Genomic DNA, 25981 nt, shown 5'->3' with positions numbered 1-25981 from the left:
GCGTTCTGATGCTAAATGAATCTAACATTAAAGTTTATATCTGTATGTTGTCGTCTGCTCAATTAAAATTAACTTTGCTAGAAAAAACATCACACACTTGAGTTAAAAGCTTAAGAGGAAAATAAACTATGAATATAAAATCTAGACTTAACAGTAGGATGTTCCAACCTAATGATAGCCTGTTGTGCTCCATTACATAATAAGTGAAAATGATAATCAAGTTTGTCGGTCGTTGGTTTTAACAGCTATGAAAGTAGTACTTATCGACTTTTTAGAATAAATGTGATGGTTTCTAGTATCTTTTAAAAATTTTAAAAAGATCTCATTACAAGCATCTGAAAACCTTAAACTTACAATCATTGATAATCAAAAGAACATCTTATCTTTTTGAACTAGTTCCGAGATAAATAGTAATGAAGTATGGTTTACATTTAAATTGCCCCATGGCTCTTTATTTGTCTCAATATTTCATACAAAGGTGGCACAATGCAAAAGATATTATTGATGGCAGTTACGCCGCCACTGCCTCTTAATAATTGGATTTACTTCAAGACATAGCTATCATTATAAATGCACCTGTCATGTACGATTGGGAATTGAAAACTAATGGCCTCCATTTCCTCAGACATACAATTGGCAAAAAATAATCCACAGTGGTGCGGGCCTTCCAATCCTACCAACAGTCAGTTTGTTTTAGATTTTATGTGACATATTGCGATCTGTTTCAGCCCACAGTGATGCCGAGTTTTCCCTCGTTTTCTCTATAACACCTCAAGTGTAACTCTACCTTGACAAGGCATCACTTGACATTTCTATAACCTTACACGATCAATTTTTGCTAGATTCATTATGTGATAATTAGCATAAGTCAAAATTATTGTTCAATTTGAAATGATGATTGACCCACTTAATGTTTCAATATTTTACCACACATTCCATGTAATCATGGTAATAATCATTAGGCCACAAATTTACAGTAATTAACAGCTTACGATGTGCTCATAAAATGTTGAACTGATTATTTTAAAATATCAAACACACAGTTGTAAACTTACAAAGTTCTCGTAAAATTTTGGAACCTAACATTTTAAAACAAAAATTTAATGCCATTATTTAGAAATTCTCTCAGAAATTTAGGAATTTGATTCAGTGTATTTCGAAACATAAAGGTACTGAACAATGATTTCCAAATATAAAATGATAACATGCCAAGAAAGATATCAATTTTTAGTATCTTTGCAAAAATTGAGAAAATTCAGCACCAGATACACCGATTAATCCCTCAAACACACACTTGCACCCCACATACACCTATGTAAACACTGGCAACGGAAGACACCAATCCCACCCCATTGAGTTATTACTCCAACTAGGGACACATATGTTTGAGTTACTTTCGCCTTACTGTGGACATGGTTAAGTTTCTACTATTCCAGTGCAGTGCAATATACGGACAATGGTTATAACACATTCTTATGCTAGAAACACATCTAGGGACTGTGCACCCACTGATTTCTCATGTAATGTCCTCATTTACTTGTGTTTACAAACTCACCCCTCCCCACATTCCCCGGCATACACAAAGCAATTGATACTCCCACATACATATGCACACACTCCTACATTCTTCAAATAAAATGTAAGAACCATTTCTGTTCTTCATCTTTTCACAACATGCATTAAGAATCTAATAATGCACAAATGTTAATTCAAAGTTATAGCTCTTCTATTTCAGAGGGTCAAGCAGTTCTTGAATTTAGTAATTGCTATGGTCTCAATAAAAATAACACTTTATAGAATCAATGTGTAAGGGTGTGTAATTTCCTACAAATGCATTTGTAATCATACAGATTATTTCATTATAAACATTTCTTTCTCAAAATGCTTCATCTATTAGGTACACCTTTAACCAAGAAACATTGTGCCCCATTGATCAGTCAGTGTGCACTGATGATACATAGCACATAGAAGGCATACACACACAAGAAGGCAGTGTATTGTGTCATACCACCATTGTATCTCAACTATATGCATGCATCTATGCCGACTAGGGATGTATGTGACTGCAAAGTGGGTTCAACAAAATCCCTTCAACAACGTCGCCAACGTGTTCATTTTGTTGATCAATATTTACGACAGGGAAGAAATGAGAGAGATTTTATGGGAACATCTTTTTTTTCACCTTTTGATGTAAAACAAACAAAAAATTATGAAGAGAAGGAATACTCTTGAATTCTGAAACAGGGACAATGCTATATTTTGGAGAACATGAGGGGCATTTTTTTGAGGTCCCAATCCCACATATAAATATTAACCTGCCCCTTAAAGTCTGATTAAAGCATGAAATAAAATAATAATCAGCCACTTCACAAGGGAAATACCTTGTTTTCCACTGAGATATCTGACTCAAGTACCCGTACTATAAATACTTTTCCCTGACATTTCAGACAACAAATAGGGGTGATAAGAATTAGAGCACACAATCTTACCTATGAGTGGATTTGGACGGGACCTTCCACTTTTTAATCATACTCAGTTCATCATCATCTAATACCACATCTACAGGGACTTCAGGCATCCATACACTTAGGAACTCATAGGTTATTTTGCTCTCATAGGATACTTGGATTTGCACCGATAGTGATCCGCTTGTCTCCGTACCATCGACGTATACCTGTCTGCAGTCTTTGTCAACCTAAGTGATAAAAAAGTAATGAATATCTTGTTAGGTGTGTGATCAGAAATCAATGATAGCATTCAATCACAGTATAGGGTTACATAATGCAATGTTCACTTTAAGATATGCAAGGTTCAAAGAGAAATGTTGGCTTACACATGCACAGATATAACATCTATGCCATTTTTCACTCTGATGTGGCAGTGATGTCAATGCGTTGAGGTAGCTGTTTGGCGCGTGTCTATGCGGCAACTTGAATTGCCAGTGCTTTGTGCAAACGCTAGCGATTTGAAGCTGTACCCAATGAAATGTGCACCGACATTACTGCCATATTAGGGTGAAAAATGGTATAGTCAAAAAATGCAATAAACCGTTTAGCTGGGTTAATATCCATGACATTTGATAACTATTCTATTCAAATGTACTGCCAAACGAGCAAATTAGTCAAGATTACAAGCAGATAAGATGCACAATTACACTTTTACTTTTTACACCTTGAAAAACTACCTTTAACTATAAAATGCAGTCTCTCATCATCATCATCATCATTTTTTACCTTCCTCCTCACCCTACCAAATTATCAGTCAGACTATATTAGCTCGGGGTAAATACCATTACTTACACCTCATTGCATTACAAAACTGATTCCATCACAAAATTAATGAGTCTATTATAATTGAGGAGATATGATAAACAATGTCATTGTTGGTTTAAGTACCATCATTGCACATTGCAGATGAAGCCATGTGTTTACTTTCATAACATTGTGCAAGCAAAACATCACAGGGATATCACTAGTACGTGAAAGCACGTAGATGCCGTGCAACATATCAACTGCTCAGTGCCAGAAGTGGGTAAGTGCAATAGCTGCCATGTGTAGCTGCCATGTTTAGACAAGTACAATATACTGTGTGTAAATTGCCAAATGTTCACAGGGCAGCTATTGCACTTACCCACTTCTGGCACTAAGCAGTCAATATGTGCTAAGGGTGCTCAACATTGTGATGACTAGTTTAATGACAACTTCTGCTTCTGAAATTATCTTTACACAGGTGGTGGGTGCCTGCATTTCTTTACATCTTTCCTTCTCATGAGACAAAGGGGGTGGGGTGGGGGGGGCTGATAAAATATGTAAAAAATAATACTTTCAAGTTCCCTATATTTTCATATTTCTGTGTATGTTTAGGTGTGAGTGTATGTATGGCGGTATGCGTGGGAAGAGGGTAAAATTGGTCTTCAAAATTATACCTACAATCCTGAAAAAAATTGGCTCAGGTTCATTTAGAATTGGGTAAATAAATCATGAAAGTACTCAGTCCTTCGGAAGGGATGTTAAGCCGTTGGTCCAGGGTACAGAGAGCCATACCTGTACATGTATCTCACAGCCAGTTTCGAAAAGAGTAGGTGTTAAACCCCTGACTGTTCTCAATAAGTCCCAGTGTTCAAATGGACCCCAATGGAAATTAGATTCAATAGAGGCTTTCTTGGGTTATCCAGGGTTGTCAAAAACCCGAACAAATCAAATAAAATATAAAAAAGTGACCAAATAGTTACATAAGGATGCCTTTTGAACTGTAAATCATTGCACTTGTTTACTATTTGGTGACAGCATTTTCACTTTTTTGAAATATTGGACAGGTAAATTCTATTCCAAATAAGTTCTTTACAATATGATGGATTGCATGTCCATATTGCCGATTAGGAAAGTAGTAAAAATAAATGAATAGGTTAAAAAAATCTTTTGTTTTCTATTGTTCAGTGAAAAGTTCAATGGACCATAACTCAGAAATAGTGCTGCTGACATTATGGCCATTTTGGATGGTCACATATCATTTTCAATTGATAGGTCAAGTTGTGTACATGTACCTATCGTAAATGTGTGCACATACTGGTAATGATGTTACATAGGTTTGCAACCTTTTGAGATTTTTCGATATGTGATGTTCATTGAACTAACAAAAATTCCTACTGGCTGAATGAATCAAGTCATAGAATGTCAGTATCTAAATAGATGATACATGTAGGGCAAAGTCGCCTCAAGGTGTCTCTGGGCACTCTTTTTAAACAACAATCACTGCGTTCCTGGCCAAGTGTGACACGTTTACCAAGGGGATTTAAGAGAATCGTCTTGGATAGATCAGTTCAAATTTAAATCAAAATTTGGTTGAAAAAGAAAAGTTCTATAAATGTATTCAAAACCTAAAATTTTATCTACAGATATTTTTAATATGTGTGTCTTCAACCTAAGAAAGCACAAATTCCTAGACAATTCTGATACATATCTGTATGTTGAATACTAATACTATTCGATATTATTTCCTAAACTGAAGATGCCTCTACTTGTTTTAATACAAAATCATTGTGGACAGGCAATCGGTTAAGCATTCCTCTTACTCCAAGTCCTATCTGACACGTTGAATAGATAAAATGTCAACTTCCTTTTAATACCAGGCTACGACTGTCACCGAAACCGATATATAATACCTGTCCTAACGAATAATATCAGTTCAAGAACACCAGAACCCCCATGGGCCATAATGTGCACCACCATATTGATATTGCAGTACCATTACCTACTTCGCTGCTAGGGACTGTTCACAAACACTTGTAAAGGGGGGCCTGCTGCAAAATGAAAAATTCACATATTCTTTTCAGGCCCCCCCTTTTGGCCGTGATCAACCCCTTAAAAAATACTGTAAACTCATATTCTACAAGACAAATTATGATGATTTTTTAAAGGCCCCTTTTGAGGGATAAAAATTTGCACGGCCCCCTTGTTGCATCAGCCCCTGCCCCCGCTACAAGTGTTTGTGAACGGTCCCTTAAAGGATCACTTCTAGATCGTATTCATCCTATTGTTCAGAAATGTTGAATTTTTATACTATTTGCACCCAAAATGAAGTGCCGTATGTTTTCATAACCTTTCTTGCAATTGATATAATGCCAGAGGAAATATCAAATTTGTGGCTGTGATTTTTGATTGGGTGATAAAATTACTGAGATTTATAGAGGCTAGGAAAGTCAGCCTGGTGTAATTCATGCATAAGAATGCAAGACATGGTAAAATGAAATTTTGTATACAATTGTATACGATAAAATAAATCTAGAATGTATTGGCAAATGCGGTGTAAAGATGACAAGATAATCCTCCAGAAATCGTGAAAATCATGATGCTTCGGTGAGCAGAATAAAAATGATTATATTTTCCCATCCAGAAGTCAACAGATTATTACTTTTCTCATTTCAGACATGAAAATATCTACTAGTATCTCTGAAACCACTGAAATTGTAAATCCACATACAGTGGGCTATTCCATTTAAAATCCATACTACCCCTGTGGAAGAATTTCGAAATGTCTTCCACAATGGGAGTATGAATTTCAAATGGAATTATAACATTAGGCAGCTCTCTTTTGAAACTCATTCTCCCTCTGTAGAAGATTCGGTTTGAATCTTTTGCAGAGGGTGTATGAAATCCAAATGGAACTGCCTAATGTGTTCATTCCATTTGAAATTCATACTCCCCCTGTGGAAGATATTTCCAAATTCTTCCACAGGGGTAGTGTGGATTTTAAATGGAATAGCCCACTGATTTTAAATACAATGGCGATTTTTTTCCCTGAAAATCAGACTTGTTGACCTCATTTTAGCGGAGCAAAGAAAAAGCCATTTTCTGCAAAACCTTTAGCTATCAAAACACTTGTATTTGTGTTTTACGCAATGCTAGGCACAATGCGTGGGTTGCTTGTTACTGATGATAAGAACTTGGAATATCTAGCACTTTACAAATCTGGGTTTACTAAAGGGTGAAATTGTATTATAGAACTCATCTCTTTGCTTAAATCACTGGAGTCTTGGGAGATGTTATTACTTGGTTGGACAACATACAGAACAAGGGTGACTTATTTTACGCCAAAAAAAAAAGAAAGCTATAAAAATAAACTGTGGAAATGGGATTTAATGCATCTCCACATAAGAGAACCCACATAAAACATGCATTCATATACATGTAACTGCAAATATATCTACAGCACACATTCCCTCATTGTGCTCTGCTTCGTGTGCTCAATTTAGAGTCATACTATTATGGGGCTGATCAAAGCATTATGACATGTTGCATGGCTTGTTCCATCTAATACTGTTGTCTGCATAGGATATGTTTAATCTTGGTCTGTGTACAGACATATTATGGGAGGGAGGGATTAGCTTTCCAAGAGGAGTATCAATGGTAGTGCTGTACACTTCACCTTCCTAAACTACTGACACACAATCATGTGCTATACCTCCACCTGTAGCCAGTGGCACAAAGACATATACCGTAAAAACTTGATAGCTAGCATATGTGCTTACTATCAAGCGCTTTTTAAAACATCATATGAAATTGTACCGAAGTCTGGCGCTTTACCCACTGAGCTAATGGGGTTGAGACACAAGTTTGCAGGTTAACTTGTTTGTGTATCAATGATTTGCTCAAAACCCATTACACTTTTGTGGATGGGGCACTTCATATTTGCATATTTTAAAAGCGCTCAATAGTAAGCACATATGCTAACTATCAAGTTTTTACAGTAATCAATCTGACGTTTGATTACCATATGCACAACCCAGTGGAGGCACCGGGGGTTCAAGACAAGTTTAGGGGGGAACCCAAAAAGTACCTAAAATTTGGCATTTTTTGCCTAAACAGTTGGAATGTTGCCAGTTTCTTGTTTTGACTGGAGGAAAGTGGAAGGGGAGGACAATAAGGGGCAAAGGCAAATTTTAGGAAAATTCTCCTATTCCCCCTCCCTTGGTGCCGCCACTGGTAAAACCCTGTTATTTCAATCATAATATTAATCTTAGTGAAATGGGACATCAAAACTCAGTCCAGACACATGATTTTGGGATTCAGTACACAACTTCTCAATAAGAGCACCAATGCTGCTGCAGCTCACAGCACTCATCTGAATCACTGTGGTACAATAATGTACCGTGATATGTCGCCTGGGCTGTTACGTATACATGGGCAATTCTAAGCGCATCAGTCCGCAACACGAAGTTTGCATATGCAATTGGGTTTCTAATTTCTTAATCATTCACATACCAAAATAGTTTACCATTATGCTATGATTCACCTACATGTTTGGCTGCTGCATTAAAAAGAAATTCATGTGCAAACTTCGCATTGCGGAATGATGCGCTTGGAATTGCCCACTTTATGTAAGATAACAGCTTGGAAGTATATCCTTGCATTCTGGAGTCATTCTACAACATTTACATTTTGAGCAACTTTCGGTTACTCCTTCATGTAATTATACACAAAATTTAGGAGGGTTAGGATAAGGATTAGAGTTAGGATTAGGGTTTGGGTTAGGATTAGCTTAGGCTTTCTTACACAATATATTACATGAAGGATCACCCCAACTTTCCTACAAGAGCACCAATGATTACGTACATTACTGAGTTCTACTGTGGTACCTGTACCATTGAACACTGGCCTGTTACATATATAAACGAATTGCCATGCACAGGATACCCCTCAACTAGGCAGAGTCAATACCACAGATTCTGTGACAACTTTCCAACAAGAGCACCAATGATGCTGTAGCTCAGCATATACTCACCTGTATTACCGTGGTATCGGTACTTTGACATGCCGCCCGGCCTGTTACATCGGATACTTGACCAGCATAGGATGCCGCTAGTACTCTCATTACTTTATTTACTCTCACACCATTCAATACAGCTGTGTTGACAATGTTTCCCTCCTGAAAAACAAAATGAAATTTAAAACATGTTCAAAATAAGTTATTAGTTTTAGTTTCAGTTGAGAATATATATCCACACAATTAAACACATTCACAGATGCAAGTGATGAAATGGATCCCAAATAACTTTCCATTTTGGAAATCAGGAAACATTGAATTCGTGATTTTCCCATCATCCAATTTTTGGCTCTCGCTGAAAAATGCAGGAGGTACACTATTTGCCCTCCATGAGCGATAAACCAAAATGGCAGATTTACAATGGTGTTACACACAGGGGCAATTCTGAGTTGGTACTCTTTGGGTATAATCTTCTTTGTCTGCAACTCAGGTTCTAACCTCAGGTTCCTGAGGTAAATAGTAACTCCCTTCATACAACTTACCTCAGTTATGGATAACAACGAGTGCGTACTATGAGGGCGCACTTCAAGTGTTGTACGCACTTCCATGGTATGCATCACCTCCTCATAATCAATACGCCAGTTGATTGGTCGAAACCCATCAGTGCCATTGAGTACCTCAAATTCCACTGTAAATGCTACTGAGAGACCATTATATCTGTACATAGAAAACAAAAACAAACGTTGGTTCAGTTTATTAGTGCATATAAGTTATGAAGTACGTGTTACATTGCAAGATATTACCTTTAGCATGCATGCATTTCAGAACCAAATCGGCTCTTGGCTTGACTATACTATTCTGGTTTTCTAAAGCTTTATGTATAACCCAAAACACTTGACGATCATATCCATATACTGAGCAGGTCAGTGGTTAAGGTTTCAACTAAAAATCCTAAGATAGCTTCATAATTGACCGCTCTCTTTTGCTGAGATATTGCGCAATAGAGTCAAATGCTTCATTTGGTTGTCTACTCATGTGTTAAGGGAATTCATGATCCAATTTCTCCACACACTTGCATAAATCATTGGGGACCGTAATCACAAAATGGTTCTTTCACTCAGTTTGACTAAGGATTGAAAATTCCTCAGAGACCAGAGCTTGAAGCTAGAACCTCTGTGGACCTGGCTGAAAAAGAACATTTAACTCATACTGGTTGTACTGAGCAATGAGGCTAAAGCACATTTCAAATCATCAGTATTTTGCTCTATTTATAAATTTGAATCTCCAACTTACTCAAATCATCAGTATTTGCTCTATTTATAAATTTGAATATCCAACTTATTCATTTGTTTTATTTCAATGTTCCTTTAAAATCATTTACAAAGAATTGAAACTGTCACATGATCTTATCTTCAAGAAAATACCTGATAATACCTGTTGAAAAGCAAATGCATAACAAATATGACCAGCATTCTAGAGAGACTGAACATAACCAAGATAGAAGATGAATGCATGATAAAATCAATCAATCAATCAATCAAACAATCGATCGATCAATCAAGCAAACAATCAACAAACTTCTTGTAGCAATTTCATGAAAATTTGTCCCACAAAAATTAGCCTGTCTCAGCAAACAGAAACAGCCCATGCAAATATTTCCACAACTTAAAGTCTATTGAAATAGGTTTTCATTACAACTAAATGATAGCGATCAAAATATTTTAATGATCCTGCCCAATTCATGCATTATTTACTTGAATGTGACACACACACACACAGAACCTATTTGACAAACTTAATCCAACAAAGGCTACGCTCATTTGAACTTGGTCCAAGCTACAAAAGAGAACTATACTAGAAACCACATCATTATTTACACAAAACATTTAAAGCAAATAAAAAACATTTTGTTTCTCAAATGATTTCAAGCCCTGTGGCTATTGATGGTTGATTGCTCTCCTAAGTCGTGTTCAGATGGTCACAGAATCCTTGAAGATCAGCGTGCGCGTGCTTGAGAATTGCATTTCATAAGTCAATCCCTGACTGTCAGTGGCGGTGCTACAGGGGAGGGGGGAAAGGGGGAGCATTATCCCCCAAATATTTTTCTTGCCCCCCTCCAGTTTAAGGCAAAAGCCCAAAAGCACACAAATTTCCACTTTTTGCAGCAATTTTGTGCAAAATTGGTTGATTTTACACCCCCCCCCCAAAAAAATTCACTTTTCCCAAAAAAACAATTCTGGTGCCACTACTGGCTACTGCTGACTGTGTGCCATATGACTCCATTGAAGACAGGAATCCTTGAGTTTTGCAATGCTAGACAACAGCTTCGGAATTACAACCCGAATTTTTAATGGCAATCTAATGGAGCACCAAATTGAGCTTCATTTAATATCATAATTAAACCAAGGTTAAGCTCAGCACTGAAATGTACACACGGTGGTAGCACTACCCTAAATTATTGGGATAAATTTGGGGGCAAACTTTGGGATTGTAATCCTCAAGACAATTCACACGGCCAATTCCCTTAAGTTTTTGCTCGAGAACCCGCCATGTGGACGTGCCTAATAGCAACTAAAATCTCCAACGATTCAGCGCCTAGAAAGAGAACTCAATTAGTCAACCATTCCACAATTGCTAGGGAGAGACGCACGTACCGAATAAACCAAGTCACAAAAGAAGCAAAGATTTACTGATAAGATCTACATTTTGTACTGTGGTAAGGAGCGACCCAAATCGGTATCTAGTTTTGTCAGGCCCGCTGTCTCTTATTGCTATCAATAAAATCAATGCTAATGTCCTATATAGGTTGTAATGGATTGCTTTATAGATGCATACTGATGAAATATGGATGAAATTATGCATAAAAAGCTCAAAACATTTACAATCTGTTAAATCCCAAACTGATCCTTTTGGCTTATCATCACAAAAGATACAATAAACTGAAACAAATTTGATGTCATGGAAAAAATTGCACATTCGTAACACCTGGATTTGTTGCCAACGCAACATGGTGCTCATAATGCCTGTCCAATGTCTGGTTTTTACCCCATTATTTAGTACATCAATGTTGCTTTGTCATTATGTTTTTCGTTATCATGGCTATAGCATCTGAAATTCATAAAGAGCAAATTTTTTGCTGCATTCATAGACCCTATAAGGTTTATGCTGCATTTGAATATCTTTTAACTTGACAAAATTTCTAGTTTTAAGTAAATGTGAATGCTGGGGTGACACTAGGTTTCATTATTTATTGAGGTATAGGACTTTTTAGTATTTGGAAAAGAGCAGACAAGATACTATTTGATATCTCTACATGTTAGTACTGATTTCAGGAAAATTACATTTTAAAGAAATTAACCATTGAAGTACTATTAAATGAGGTGGCGACGCCAGGGAATTTTTTTCGGGGGGTTGGGGGGATGGCATGGGGGGAAAGGTAATTTCAGATTTTTGAAGGTTGTTTTTTGGTTTTTTAAGGTTGACAAGGCCTTAAAACTGGAGAAAAAAAAAAAAAAAATCCCCCATAGTGCTGCCACTGTCTAAATGTCATTTATAGCACCCTCAATGGGCATACTCTCCATAGAACTACAAGCAAACACCAATTATAAAAAAACGGAAATGCCTGCTTCCTATTTTGTACCAAAATTTGTGAAAATGATGTAGATTTAACATCAGGAATGTAATGCAAATCAAATGATGCTGTTACTGCTCTTCTAAATTCAATTACAAAATGTCCGCCCGCCCTAGACCAAGGTGCATGGTGACTGTACATGGACCCCAAAATATGATGGAGCATTGAGCAAGTATACATGTACATATAAAAAACAAGTCAACGATATTGCTCCCACTTTATTTTTGATTAACCTCAATGGTTGCACCAGCCATGAAAATAGTTCCTGTAAAACTTTGCATAGTATCTATTTTCATGAAGGGAGGTTCAGAAACACCAACTAGAATAAACTGACTCACATAAACATCATTAATTTTTCCTTTAATGCACAATTGTCCAGCCACTAGCACTTATTATAATACGCGGCTTTTCTCTTTCAATCTAGTAGCACTTTAAATATGGCGGCAGCTATGGAGAAAAATTTGTTATGTCGGCTCACTTAGAAGGTTTATGATGGCGAACCTCATAAGAGGAAAAAGGCCTATACAATTACATGCCTTCGGTTCTAGCGAAGCGTGTTGACTCTGACAAATAATATTATATAATTCAATATTTTGACATTGAAGATTAAACCTAATATTCTCTTGGGTGACACGTCTTAGGATAATGCTACAATTAACGTCACATTCACCATGTTTCACTTGTTTCTAAGCAATAGTCAAGTTCTTCACTGAGCATTTTGTCACAAATCTATTTAAAGTCTGTGTACGATTACTAAAATTAATAAATCCCTCCCAGGTTCTGTCGATTAAAGTGTGCATCGATCACACTCGCTATTATATGAAATATTCTTTAACACCGTCATGGTTATGATACTATTATTAATATTATACATTGGGTTATAAAAATGTGAATCTCCCAGAAATATTGCTCATAATTTTCTTTCAAGAAGACTTTGAAGATTTCCTTTGAATAAGATTTGTCTTTCTTTTATTTTCAAACCCAAAATCTCCCTCCAACACCAAATTTCCCGGAATGAGGCTCTCAAAGTCTGACTCAAATTTTCAAAGCCTGACTATACAAAGTGGATAACAAGAATATGATTTCATGATTAACCCTAATGCTCCAGGTGCTTTTTGGTGAAGGGAAAGGAAAGAAGGAACGAACGAACAAACAAAGGAAGACAGAAAGAAGAAGAAGAGAAAACTTTTTTTCTTGGGTGCAGTTTTGAACCAGGGACCCCTCGAGTGCCAGACAGTCAGACACGTGCACTTGCCATGGGGTCTACCTTAGCCAGCCAAGCTTTTTGTGCCCATGTGACTGTTCGCATGATGATGCAATTGTATCACATGGGATACCCACGCTTGCAGATGATTTGTGAATTCAGCTTTTTGTTGGACCATGAAATGGGAGCAGCCTATATTTTGTTTTGAGGTTCGGTTAGGGTTAATAAGTCTATCATAAACAAACAGGTTCTACCAAAGCTGCCCCCACTGTCGCAGATATTATCATCATCATTGTCATCATCCATCTTTGTAGTCATTATCATCATCATTGCAGTCATCATCAGCAGCAGCAACAGCAACCACAAGCGGCATCATTTTTTGTCTGTTTTCATTCAGTGAATATACCATAAAAATTCGATAATAAGAATATGCGCCTATTAACGAGTTGCTATGACAAGAATGAATGTTTAGAGTAGTTTGCTAAACTTTTTCATTTATTTTTCTTTTAATTTACAAATATCTGTGTTGCAGATATTTGTAAATAAGAAAAAAAACAAAAAAGTGTAACAAACTACTCCAAACCTTTGTCAGAGCAACTCGTTAATAGGCACATATGCTTATTATAGAATTTTTACGTTAGGCCTATTATCCAAACCAGTATTTCTTTTTCAAAAAACATCTTATACTTTTACAGACTGGATAAGATTGTAGGGGAAATTGGTTAATTTGATGAAGTACAGTAACCGGGACAGTTAAACCTGTAGGCATACAGTAGTAACAGTACATACATGCATGCTTGCTACAAAAGTAGGCCTACACTTTGATCTTAACAAATAGTCACTATGTACCATAATGGCCTCATCCCAATGGCATCGTTCAATAACCTAAATTAAACAATCATAGTGCAAAAAGTTGCAGCGTATGAGTTTTTGCACCCAAATTTTCAAAGGTCATTCAATGAATGTACAAATGTATTGAGGTTAAAGAACTGTGCCCTGATAGATGAACATGTTGTGGATCCTAGCGAGTAAGCATCTGACCTATTTTTTACATCAAATTTATTTTGTTTCCACGTTCTTAATAGAATTCTAGCATGGAATTAATCTAGTGATATCATTACTTCTACAGGGCTATGCAATTCATAAATAAGGCCAGTGGGAGCAAAGTACTCAAAGCTGATCCTGAAAACATGATATGCTTGGTGCTCTATGCCGCCATTGTAACCAGCCTGGTGCTGAATACATTGCCAACCTAATTGCATACACTATGCAACATTGCCTCACGTAATCGGTATGATAGACTTGAAGAGAGGAGAATCCCCCTTTGTATTTCACCACCGTTAATATGATACCAAGGGGGAAGTAATGATTGAGATGCACACACAAGCTGTATATAAATAATTTAGATTCCCAACTTCATGTATTTATCTAAATATTCGGTTACCTCATCTCCAAACTATGGAGAATAATAATTGCAATTCAAAACAGACTTTGTTACCCCAGACAAAGCTTAATTAAATTTAACAACAAATGTAGATGATGATGTAGGAAGTTTCATTTCAAAAAGGAATTGAAGGTGCGCCAAGAAATTGTCACTTTATGCAGTTTGCTATAGAGCTCATTATAGTTTATACAAAATTAGGGACCCGTTCAATATTTACGCCAAGGGGGAGGGTGGGAGTTTTGACCAAAAATGTCACATTTCCTCCAGCAAAATTTTCAGCTTCACCCCTTGATTTTCCCTTTCTCCATTTAGAACTTGACATATCCTTCTCATGGTTCAAGTAAAAAATTCAGATTCCACCTCAAGACTCAAAAAAAAAAAAAAAAAATTGGATTCCAATTACCCCCTCCCCACCAGCTTGAATGGTCCCTAACAAAATTGCTTATGAAAATTAGATATTTGGTATGGTTTTCTCCCTGTATGCTATGGATACTGTACATACACATACATGTCTGCAACACATACTACATGATCATGTAGGCCTATCCTTCAACAAAATGGGTTAAATTTGCTTTATTCACCTATTGCATGGTTCCGCTATATGCGAGGAGAGCCTCGATCTGGCAGCATGCACGAATGGGAAAACGTAATACTTCCTTTCATGTCTATTACTATTACCATAGAACCGTGCAATAGGCGAATAGAATTTCAAAATTTGATGATTGAAAAACTATGTTTTCAGGATAAATTCTATGGATTTATTCATCCACAGCCTCATCCCACACTTTTCTCAAAAAAAAAGTTGCAATTTTTATACCACTGGAAACCTCTGGCTACATAATGTTTATGTACAAAAAACTTCTTGCAGATTAATTTGTTTAGCAAAAATATCGTCAAATTTGAATTACATTCCGGTGTACATGTACCAGAATGAATTACACACAGTGGCCTATAAAGCAGTGTAATACACATTATCATGGATAACTTCACAAATGCAGAATCAACTGACATTTTGGGAATAAGCTTTTTTCGTGGATATCTTCTGAAAAATGTCACAAAAAGGATACTACGATCACAAAACGCTCCTTTAGAATAAGACTCATGAGCTTCAGTGGCCTTCAGCATGTTCAGTATGAATCTATTTCTTCAGGTTGACTAACTACTGAATACTACAAATGGGCTAATTAAATGAAGCCGTATTAACTACCACAATTACAGTCAGTCAGCAATAAAAAATAAAATTAAACTGCTGCATACCAAACAAGAAGGATTAAAGGACCTTGCCAATAATTGCCTCTCTCTCAATTTGATTGGCCATGTTTTGTTCCCATTATTTTGTTATTCACAGAATAATTTGAAAGGGAAAAAAGCATTATGATGAAAACCAAAAATATGTCATAAAACTTTTGATTAGGTAATAAACCTGTTTTGATCAGATGGTAGTGATCTGCATAAACCAATATAAGGTGTGTTTAGACGGTAGCCTACATTTGAATGTTACTTACAAGCGAGCCAGCAATTAAATTATGCTACAAGTGAGTGTGTGTCCACACGGGACTTACATGTAAGCCAACTCACTTGTAAGAGTGACCTTCACTGGTAAATTATACCATGATTATGCACAATCAGAATAGGATTGGGTCATCAAGGTCATGCTTACAAGCGAGCTAACATGCAAGTCTTGTTCACACTGGCCTTACTTTTGAATGTTATTCACTACATGTAAGATATCTTACATGTAAAATCGTCACTTGTAACTTGCATGTAGCTACATGCGAGTGCGTTTAGACGGGCACTACATACAAGTTTACATTTGAAAGTAGTTACAAGCGACTTTACAAGCGATCGTCTGAACAAGCCTATTGTTCACATTTTCATTGTTGTGGTCACAATGCAGACCAACACAATGGCTTTTCAGAACATTTTTAAACATGAAGGGGGGGGGGGCTTACAAAACCATATTTTATTGATGACTCATTCTGGGGTGCCCGAGTTAGAGGTTCCCATCCTAGAAGCAAAAAAATTTGGCAAAATGCAAAAAATAAGTCAAAAACTGCCATATTTCTGGTATCTGATTACAGTGTTTTTACTTCACCTGGAATTAGAAGGGGAGGGGGCAGGGGGGTATAGGGTATTCAAGCACCCACAGTCCCATACAGTGCCGAAGCGTGGGTCATCATATTGGGGGCCACCGACCATGATTGGGGGAACCAGGTCTAATGGGGGGGCACAAGCCATTTTTCAACAATTTTCCTGTGGGATTTTCTAAACTTTGCATCGATTGGGGGTGCCCCTATGACGCTATGTCACTGCACCCACACACAAATTATTGGGGCTGATTCCTTGCTAGCCACCCGCCTGTTCCGAAGTCTATGCTACCATGTTTACACATCCCTGATGGTATGGTAGTATCTATGATGGTACAGACCACAGATATTGGTGGCAGACTGATATGCTGGATGGTATTCCATCTGAACATGGATGATCTAAAATACAGATTTCATGTACAGAGCAGGTGTTATTACTATTGCTAAATGTGGGGTAAAAATTGTAATTTCCGTTTTCATGCCAATGATGGCTAGCAAAACCATGACACAACAAAAATAGATTCAATCAATAACCAATTCGGTGAACACAGGTCACATCATATATGTTGTAGACCCCATCAAGAAGCTCCCACTTGAGTCAAAAATAGCATCAATTCTGGTGACAAAGTTCAATAAACCTACAGTAATCAATCATACAATTTGACTTCATGTTTTGAGTTCATTGCCCAATCCCTACATGGTCATACATCATTACTGTAGTGTATATATTAGATATGAAAATATGAACTTCACCTTGGATGAGGGGGATATGCAGGATAACTGGCACAGTCTAGTCTTGGGGACTCCAAGCTAGTCATCAGTTTCCCACTTGACACTCGGCCAGTTGCAGGAAAATGATCAGTCATCACTCTGCTAACATTACCAAGCAGAATAAGTGCTAGTACCTAGGCTAGGATACATCTAAACCTGGTAATGAACTTGCCAAGGGGCCAACCAACCCATGTATAGGTGAGCAGGCACAAACCTATTAAGCTAAGGAGGAAATATGAAGGGGCTCCAGACAGAATCTTTCACCTTGTCCCCCACGGACATTCACAAATTATATTTTGAATACAATTGGTGTTCCATGAAAGATTGCAATGAAGGCAAACAAGGTTTTTTTTCATCTGGGGAAGTGGTTTCCTGATGGAGCATCCCCTTATAGAATCATCAGGTTGCAACTGCAATTGTTTTCCATGATTACATCTACTGAGGTGTAATAATTTATTTGTACCCTCAGGGTGGTGATGAATTATAGGGGTGGGCACAATTTTTTAACCATTCAAAAGGGGGGAAGCAAATTTTGGTTGAGATAGTTTGGCCGCAATCGATATTACGCATTAAAAAGGTGTACAAACATTAAAATGAGCACAATTTCCTGCTCAATGCACTCACATTTGGAACCCTAAAATTTAAATTAAAGGTTTATAATTTTGGGTTCCCAAAAATCTGCCAAGGGGGCAAAGATTTGTTGGCATGTTGAAAGGGGGAGGGGCAACAGAATTTGGCATGGTCAAAGCCAGTCATCAAAGGAGGGGGGGAAGCAATTTTTGGCCGAGCATTGAGAATTCACCACTGACCCATGGGGACTGGGGTACACATAATTATTGCACAGCCCCTGAGAGTATGAGTCGGGGAAAAGAATGTTTTGAACATGAAAAAAACCTTAGGGCCTACATAAAATCTACTTAAATTTCCAAAAATTACGTAAATACTAAAACCAAACAACACTGATCTCAGGTGATTGATCATGTCGATGAGGTGAGGGATCATAAAGAAACCAGATTATGTGGAAAAATGAAAAAGAAAAATCCTACCTGGCAGACATGACCCTGTTATGAACTTCCCATCTAGTAACCATTTAATTGTATCAAAAATAAATCATTTATAAATACATTACTTATAATGTATTCAACATATGCGGGATACACATGCATTGTTATGTTGAAAGCCTAAATAGTATGTTTCATGCCTCTCTAGTGTTGAATTCAACCCCATCCGATCCCCTTAAGCAACACTTAACCTTCCCTAAACCCTCAACATTACTCAGCTATACTACACACCATTTGAAAAGCTATGTTTTACATCAATATCTGCAAAATTTCTTAACAGTGACCAAGAAATGAAGCAAATATGTCATAAAAGTTATAACTTTTGTTGATAACTATGTTAGATTTCAAAATCATGTGACAGTTTAATGCTCTGGTTAAATAATAACACAGATTGTTTGCAAACAAAAGAACAACTTGAATGTTTAGAGCTAACTAGTCGTGACAAGAGTTACATGACCTGATGATGACCCCAGATGTCGCTGGGACAATAATAGCTGTAAATAATATACTGTAACAAGCCGAAATGTGATTCCTCCTGATTAGTAGGTATTCCTTTCAGTGTTCAAGAGCTTTCAAGTACACATTTAAACAGTAATGGCCTTGTTTTGCTTATTACAAATGTTGAGGAATTCACTGCTTCAGTACAGGTTCACATGTTTAGCATTCACAAACAATAGTGTTGCTAATTTGATCCACAGACAAATGAAGAAAAATGTAACATTGAATTAGTCATTGGATTGTTTTGATGAGTACTTGAATGTTTACATTTCATTTATAAGTAGCCTATTGAGCATTATATTAAAATAAGTTAATTTTGATGTGTTTTAATTAGAAATATTACAGACTAAAGTGAAGATGAAAGGTTTACAATCCTACTAAATTTGCTTATGAAAAATAAATAATGAGTTTATCCTTGCCCTGGTCAGTAAACCTTCTTGAATAATTAGTATAATAAGCATGCATTTAACTATCTAATCATCCACAAAGTGATTCTTTCATTTCTGTGAACTTTGTTCAGAACCCCAATAATATATGGCCACCCATAAAGCCTTCCTCTTTAATTTAATTTTGTGGCTAAATTTATGACAAACTTTGGTGAGGTCAAATTCTAAAGATGAACAAAAACATGCCATCCCTGGACAATGACCATCACTGAATGAAAACAACAAAGACTTGCCCTTTCCCCCTCCAGTACTATTTCCCCCTCCAGTACTAGCACCCTCCCCTAATAAGCATGCCATATGAAAATGTTAAGTGACAATGGTAAGTAATTCACTTTACACATTAAGAACATCATAATTATTTAAAATGCCATATTGTAACATTAATCATAAAAAATAGATTTATAGTGTTTCTTTTCAATAAAATGTCGTTTTTATTGTTAGATATGTCCCGTTTTAATTTTGAGGCCAACAACCGAGGTAAAGCAAAGAAAGTTGGAATTTACTACCAGCGCCGATGACGCCAATGCGTGTCACTGTCGGTCATGCTACGGCATGGTCCTCTGATAACCGATGTGTGTATGACCATCCCGCACACCATGTATACATACTGTGTTATGAACATCGGGTACGCGTTCAACTATTTCATCACAGTTTATTTAAAATCTCAGATTTTGACACAAAACTACAGCACCTAGAAAGTCTTGATTTTCGCAGAGTATGTTAGATTACTATAAAAGTACATTACAATCATGTAAAAAAAAAGAATTTTGAAAAATATTGCGGTCGTTCTCTGCAGCAAATGTTACAATATAGCTAATAATGCATGACCCAACAGTCAGTGCCACCTTTAATCAGATACATTTCAGATAAACACAAACTGGCCAAGTGAAATGATGGCTTCAACTGTTATCTGTAATTCCAGAAGATAAAAGTTTTTTTAAGCAGTACTCTCATGTAATCCATTCCAGTTTGTAACCTAAATATCTAGTGCTATAAAAACATATCATAGACTGAATATATAGGGCACAAATGTTAGAAGTGACTGAAGGTTCATTTTCTATCATAGCAGGTCTATACATTTAATTTAAATTCAGGTAGCATTTTGAATTTCAAAGTAAACTAGATTGTCTTTTGCAAAGAAAGAAATTTCAGTAAGAGGACCTCTGATAACAATTATATCACACAAATTACTAACTTTCTTAAAAAGTTGAATTATGTGCAGGAAATATTTAAAATTTTGAGGCATTTGTATAAAATTCTGAGTTTTGAGACAAATCATAATTTATAAACTTGTAATATAAAACAATAACCACCACCGTAGTAAGCTCAAAGTAGCACAGAATGGGGACTGCTTTGATCAGACTTCCATGATGAGAATAAATTGATCTTCCTGTAAAAGTGGTGACCTTATGAGGTCATGGGTAGTGATATGCTGAATTCCATTTCAAATGGGTTTGACCTTGTACTTGCATGTCTACTATCAAACAGTCACTGGGGGACATGTGGTGTATCCATATCACCAACAATAATTTGTTTTGCCTTCTCTGGTAATTTATGACCTCAATTTGAGGTTCTCAAAGGGCATCTACATGATTGTTTCTACATGGTACATGCAAATGCTGGGCCTGTCAAATTTTAATAGCATAATCATGGTATAAAGTCCCATATAAAATGTTATCACAGACCCTGGTTTTATCCATACCATTTAAATGGTCTATGTTTTATCAGACCATGGTTTTATGGGGGGGCACTCCCATATATTGACATATGTCATTTGTCCATGAAATGACCCCGTTATTTTGGGCAAATCCTACACCCAATTACCCCGTTTTTTTCAGTAGCCTACACTGAATGACCCCCTTTTTTGAACAATTGGTCCTCAAAATTGAAATTTCGGAGCGTGATTTTGTACTGTAAAAAGCTATTTTTGATTGTTAATGATGTGAAATTTTGGGCTCTCCCATACAAAATCACCCCATTTTTGACATTTCTACACTGATAGACCCCTAGTTTTGTACGCTGGTGGGCACAGGTTTGACCCCCCCCCCCCAGGTTTTATCAATTTGAAGACTATACATGTAGGCCTATTTATATTAATCCTAAACAAGTTGGTTTAAAAACCAGAGCTTCCACTTGGTATGTTCAATACATGTTGTAGATCCAAATCTATAAAAATGTATTCCCTGAATATCCAGCTGAAACTTCATCTTTCTACAGAAAAGAGCAAATGTGCATAGTAAACCCCAAAATGCTTCTAAGAACGACTTCTGGATATATTGGGTACAAAAACTTATGTTCCCTAACTTGAGGTCAAAATGTGAGCTTCACTTGTTTAATAGGGGTCATTGAGCTATGCCATTGGGAATGAGCATTTTGGCTCTACCCCATTTCAACAACACTTTCTGATAGTACAACCTGGATTTGGATCATGGATTGCTATTATTGAGAGAGCTTGCAAATATATGTAGTCTGTTTCTGAAAATGACTTACCCCACTGTCCCTGCATTGTCAACAGCAGAAGCATACCTGTAAAAATCAAGTTGGGAACATTACTTTTACTGACATTGATGAACATTTATGTAGATCTGAAACACAATGAGTTTGAAGCTAGAAAATTGGTTTTGAGAGAGATCAAGACAAGTAAGCCAATACCTTAATTAGTTTTCTTGTAACAACATTGATAATTTGAAATAAAGAAATGGAATTCTGCGTAACTATGAAACAGTACGCAGTATACAATTTACATTGCACAAGAGACAGAAAGGAAAATTTAAAATTATAACTAAACAAGAAACAGGAAAAAATATTAAGAGAAAGATTAAATAAAACAAAAATGTGATAAAAAAAAAGAACTGAGATATGGCAAATAGGAAACAAAGAGAAACTCGTAACGTACCCATCATAAGAGGCGGTAGCTTCTTCTCTGCGTAACATTGTAACCATGGCGAGGGAGCCTTTTGGGTTCACTCTTGATGATATACTCCAGGCTCTCGTGTCTACAGCATGAACCGCTATTACCTGCAGGCCTTGCCTAGCTTTGGCTCTGTATTATACAAACAAACAAAAACCAAACAATTAGAAAACAATTTCAAAACAATAACATTTTGTAATAATATCATTCGTAATGAACTATGATAATTAATATTCATATGCTTGGATTCCTTTCAATTTACTTTTTCGGTAAATCCCATAACCCTTTGTGAGTACAACTGAGACCTCGTCATTTGATGTCACGCTGATCTGCGCCGATGCGCACATCGTTTATCGAACATCGTTACTGCGCATTGCAAGTCGGCGTGACGTCAAATGACAAATTCTCAGGTGTACTCGCAAAGGCTTATGGGATTTACCGAAATTAAAAGGTGAATTACGGAGATATCTTGAGGAATAGGTATAGCCTACATATTTAAGAAATAGCCTAGGTCTACTTGTTGAGAATTTTGTCCATGTAGAAAAGAGCTGAAAAGGACACAGGATCACAAAAAGTCTGCTGATTTAACATGAATTTTGCATTGGCCTGATTTTACCTATTACCCAAAATATTTTTTAGAGAGAGACAGTCTACCCCATCTGCTGCTAGTCCATCACCACCCTGATTTTTTTTTTTACTGTTAAAGCTGTAAATTGTCTTTGATAAAAGGCCTTGGAACTTTTGTCTCCTTTTTTCGCCAGCCCATTCGGGCTGGTACCTGTTTCAGGTTTGGGGTCAGTTTACTCAAGAGATTATATTTTAGTGGTATTGGAATGATTTTTTTTTTTACTTTTTGTGGTTAAATTTTTTTAAAATATTTTAATTGATTTGTTAGGAAAAGTAAGTATGTTTTGCCGTTTCAACAAACGTAAAAACAGTGAGTATTACCAAAGTTATGTTTGAACTAATTAATTATGACTTTAAAAGTTTAAAGGCCTAAATGTAACAATAATAGTTAATACATATAGCATCATATGGTCAGCAGAAGAAAATCTGACATCACCTATGATGTCCTATCAGTGTCCTTGACCGGGGGGCCTTACTACTTGACCACTGAACAGCGTGATATCATGTTGATAACAGATCTATAGAATCAAAATCTTCATCATATCCCGGATCATATCACAGATTCTCAACAATCTGTGATCATATGGACCATATTGATGTGAAAGTAGTTATCTATCATATCCTGTGTCGTTTTATGGATAAAAATGACTCAAAATGTTATTGATGAAATGGTTGCTATCATAAACATCAGTTTTGTCTTTTCAACGGGAAAAATCCGATGCAAAATAAAGTTTTTAGGGCCTAGCTATAATCATATAATATTATATGATAATATGGGCATAATTTATGCATATAGTATTGAACAATGTACCCCATTTGACATGCACTTATAGATAAATAAATTGTCTTACTTTATTAATTTAATAACTTCTTTATTATAAATAAAATGACACATAACTATTTGATTCATAAAATTACATTCAACAAAATGATTGAAGAGAAAACACACAAGGCACTAGGCAGACTGTTATAGAATGGAGTATGTAAGATGCCATGTCCATAGCTTCAGAGGAGTTTCCGACTAGCAATCAACATGATCAGCACATTCAGAAAAACACAGTTTAAGAGTGAAGATTGTAGTGAGTAACCAGTCCTTTATAAATGTGCTGGCCACTATCTATTATAATATAGTAGGCTTAAACTATACATTGCGAATTAATTAAGTTATTTTAAACAAAAATGTACATGTAAGTTAACTCAAACCGCAGTGTATATATCGAAAGCAGTGAAATCGGACATTCCTAAGCGAAGATATTGAGTTCGTAAGTTCTGGTATTACAAAATTTGAAATTGAGATATCGTGGGTAAAAAGCTGAAAAGACAAAAAAAACCAACGACAACAACAACAACAACAACAACAACAACAACAAAACAAACAGACCAGAACAATTTGGAGTACATGTAATGAATTAAAAGAGTTGACATGAGATTAGGAATTAATGTTTTCTGCTGTTTCAGTGTGCATGTTCTCATCGTTGATGGTTTGGTGGACTGTCATGTAGATGTAAGCGTGATCCTAAAAATGCCTTTCACATTGACCAAAACTAATTACAAGACCTCTTCTACATTGAGGCTGGCTTTCCCTTTTAAAGGGAATTTTTATTAAAATTTAATTTAATTTTTTTTTGCAAAAATAAGTCAGGGTCGGGCCTAATTTTAGGGTCCGTCAGGTTACACCAATCAAACAATTCTTTTTTAGGCTTTATCTATGGTCACCTGCAAGTAAACATTTACATGAACATCATTTATGGAAAGAAAAATTTTTTTCTTATATCCACAGGTATTTCCACCCACAAACTAGTATAATGATGTAAACCACAAAATTGCAAGCTCAGGGACTACACCTTATTATGAAACCTTCCCTAAGGTATGTATTAGAGAAAAATCAGTAATCCAATTAAAGCGAACAAGTGTAGCAATGTTTGAAACTCTTGAAAGTATATGACATCACCGATTATTATCAATATTGGAACTTTTTGAAAAGCCTTTTCTTAGTAATTGTACCCTTTGACCATAATTGATTAAGCAATAAAATTCAATTTAATTCAGTACACAGTGAGTCATAAACATAGCCACACTGAATGTTTGAAATTTCTCAAATGGCTGTGAACAACAAATATTTCCCAAATGAATGGATCCTACCAACATGATTTTACATCGTTGTCACTCACTACTTTTACAATTTTTGAAAGCACTGAAACAACTGCAACATTTTTTTTTTTTTTTTTCAAATCTGAGAAAATTTCTTATTATAGAACATTCTACCACTATGTTCAGTCAATGGGGCTTTTTGGAACAGCACAAACTATAGGCCTCCATCATACCATGACTACCACTTGTATCTCGGGTTGGTTGTTGAAACACTACACAGTCTAATTAAAGACTGAGAGCTTAAAAGTTGTGCATTAACCAATTATTCTGCAATGACCAATACAATATCAGGATCATTTCACTTCGGTAAAGTTAGTAACTATGGCTAGGGCCCCAAACTCCTTCAACCATAATGTTATCCTATACAGCTCCCCTTTACTCAAGGGTGTAGTGAGGCCATAGAAAACATCTTGACATTTTGAATGATGATGCAAACCACGATTTGGCTCTGCCTCAAGTTTGTTATGTTTTCATCTCATTGGTCATTAAATATGGTTCATTATCTAAAACTGAAAGATGAATCCAAGCCTGTAGCCAGGATTCATTTAGGAGGGGCAGGGATCTAAAATTGCACCTTAAAACCATATTGTAACATTTCCATAAAAATAGATTAGTATTTCTTTTCCATAAAATGTTAACTTTTACTGTCAGATAAATGTATGTCCCCTTTTAATTTTGAGCCGAACAAGTGAGGTAAAGCAAAGAAAATTGGAATTTACTACCATCCCAGTGCCAATGTCACCAATGCATGTCACTCCGTCGGTCGTGCTACAGCATGGCACTTTGAAGTGTGAATGATCGTCCCGCATGCCATAGATGTACGTACAGTATTATGAACATCGCGTATGTGTTCCACTAATGTTTCCATCGTAATAATAAAACTACGGA

General features: G+C 36.3%; 1 protein-coding gene across 1 annotated transcript in view; it reads right to left on the bottom strand.

The window, feature by feature from the left end:
- LOC140154403 (transmembrane protein 132D-like) overlaps positions 1–25981 on the bottom strand; it is a 56446-nt gene that overhangs the window by 13599 nt on the left and 16866 nt on the right. Inside the window, exons 3-7 of the mRNA XM_072176974.1 lie at positions 22301–22447; positions 21895–21930; positions 8805–8979; positions 8281–8424; positions 2490–2695 (exon numbers count right to left, since the gene is read on the bottom strand). Coding sequence (XP_072033075.1) covers positions 2490–2695; positions 8281–8424; positions 8805–8979; positions 21895–21930; positions 22301–22447 — 708 coding nt within the window. The remainder of the gene's footprint in view (positions 1–2489; positions 2696–8280; positions 8425–8804; positions 8980–21894; positions 21931–22300; positions 22448–25981) is intronic.

Source organism: Amphiura filiformis, chromosome 1 (assembly GCF_039555335.1).
Source record: "Amphiura filiformis chromosome 1, Afil_fr2py, whole genome shotgun sequence".
Taxonomy (NCBI): Eukaryota; Metazoa; Echinodermata; class Ophiuroidea; order Amphilepidida; family Amphiuridae; genus Amphiura; species Amphiura filiformis.
This window is presented reverse-complemented; position numbering and strand designations above follow the sequence as displayed.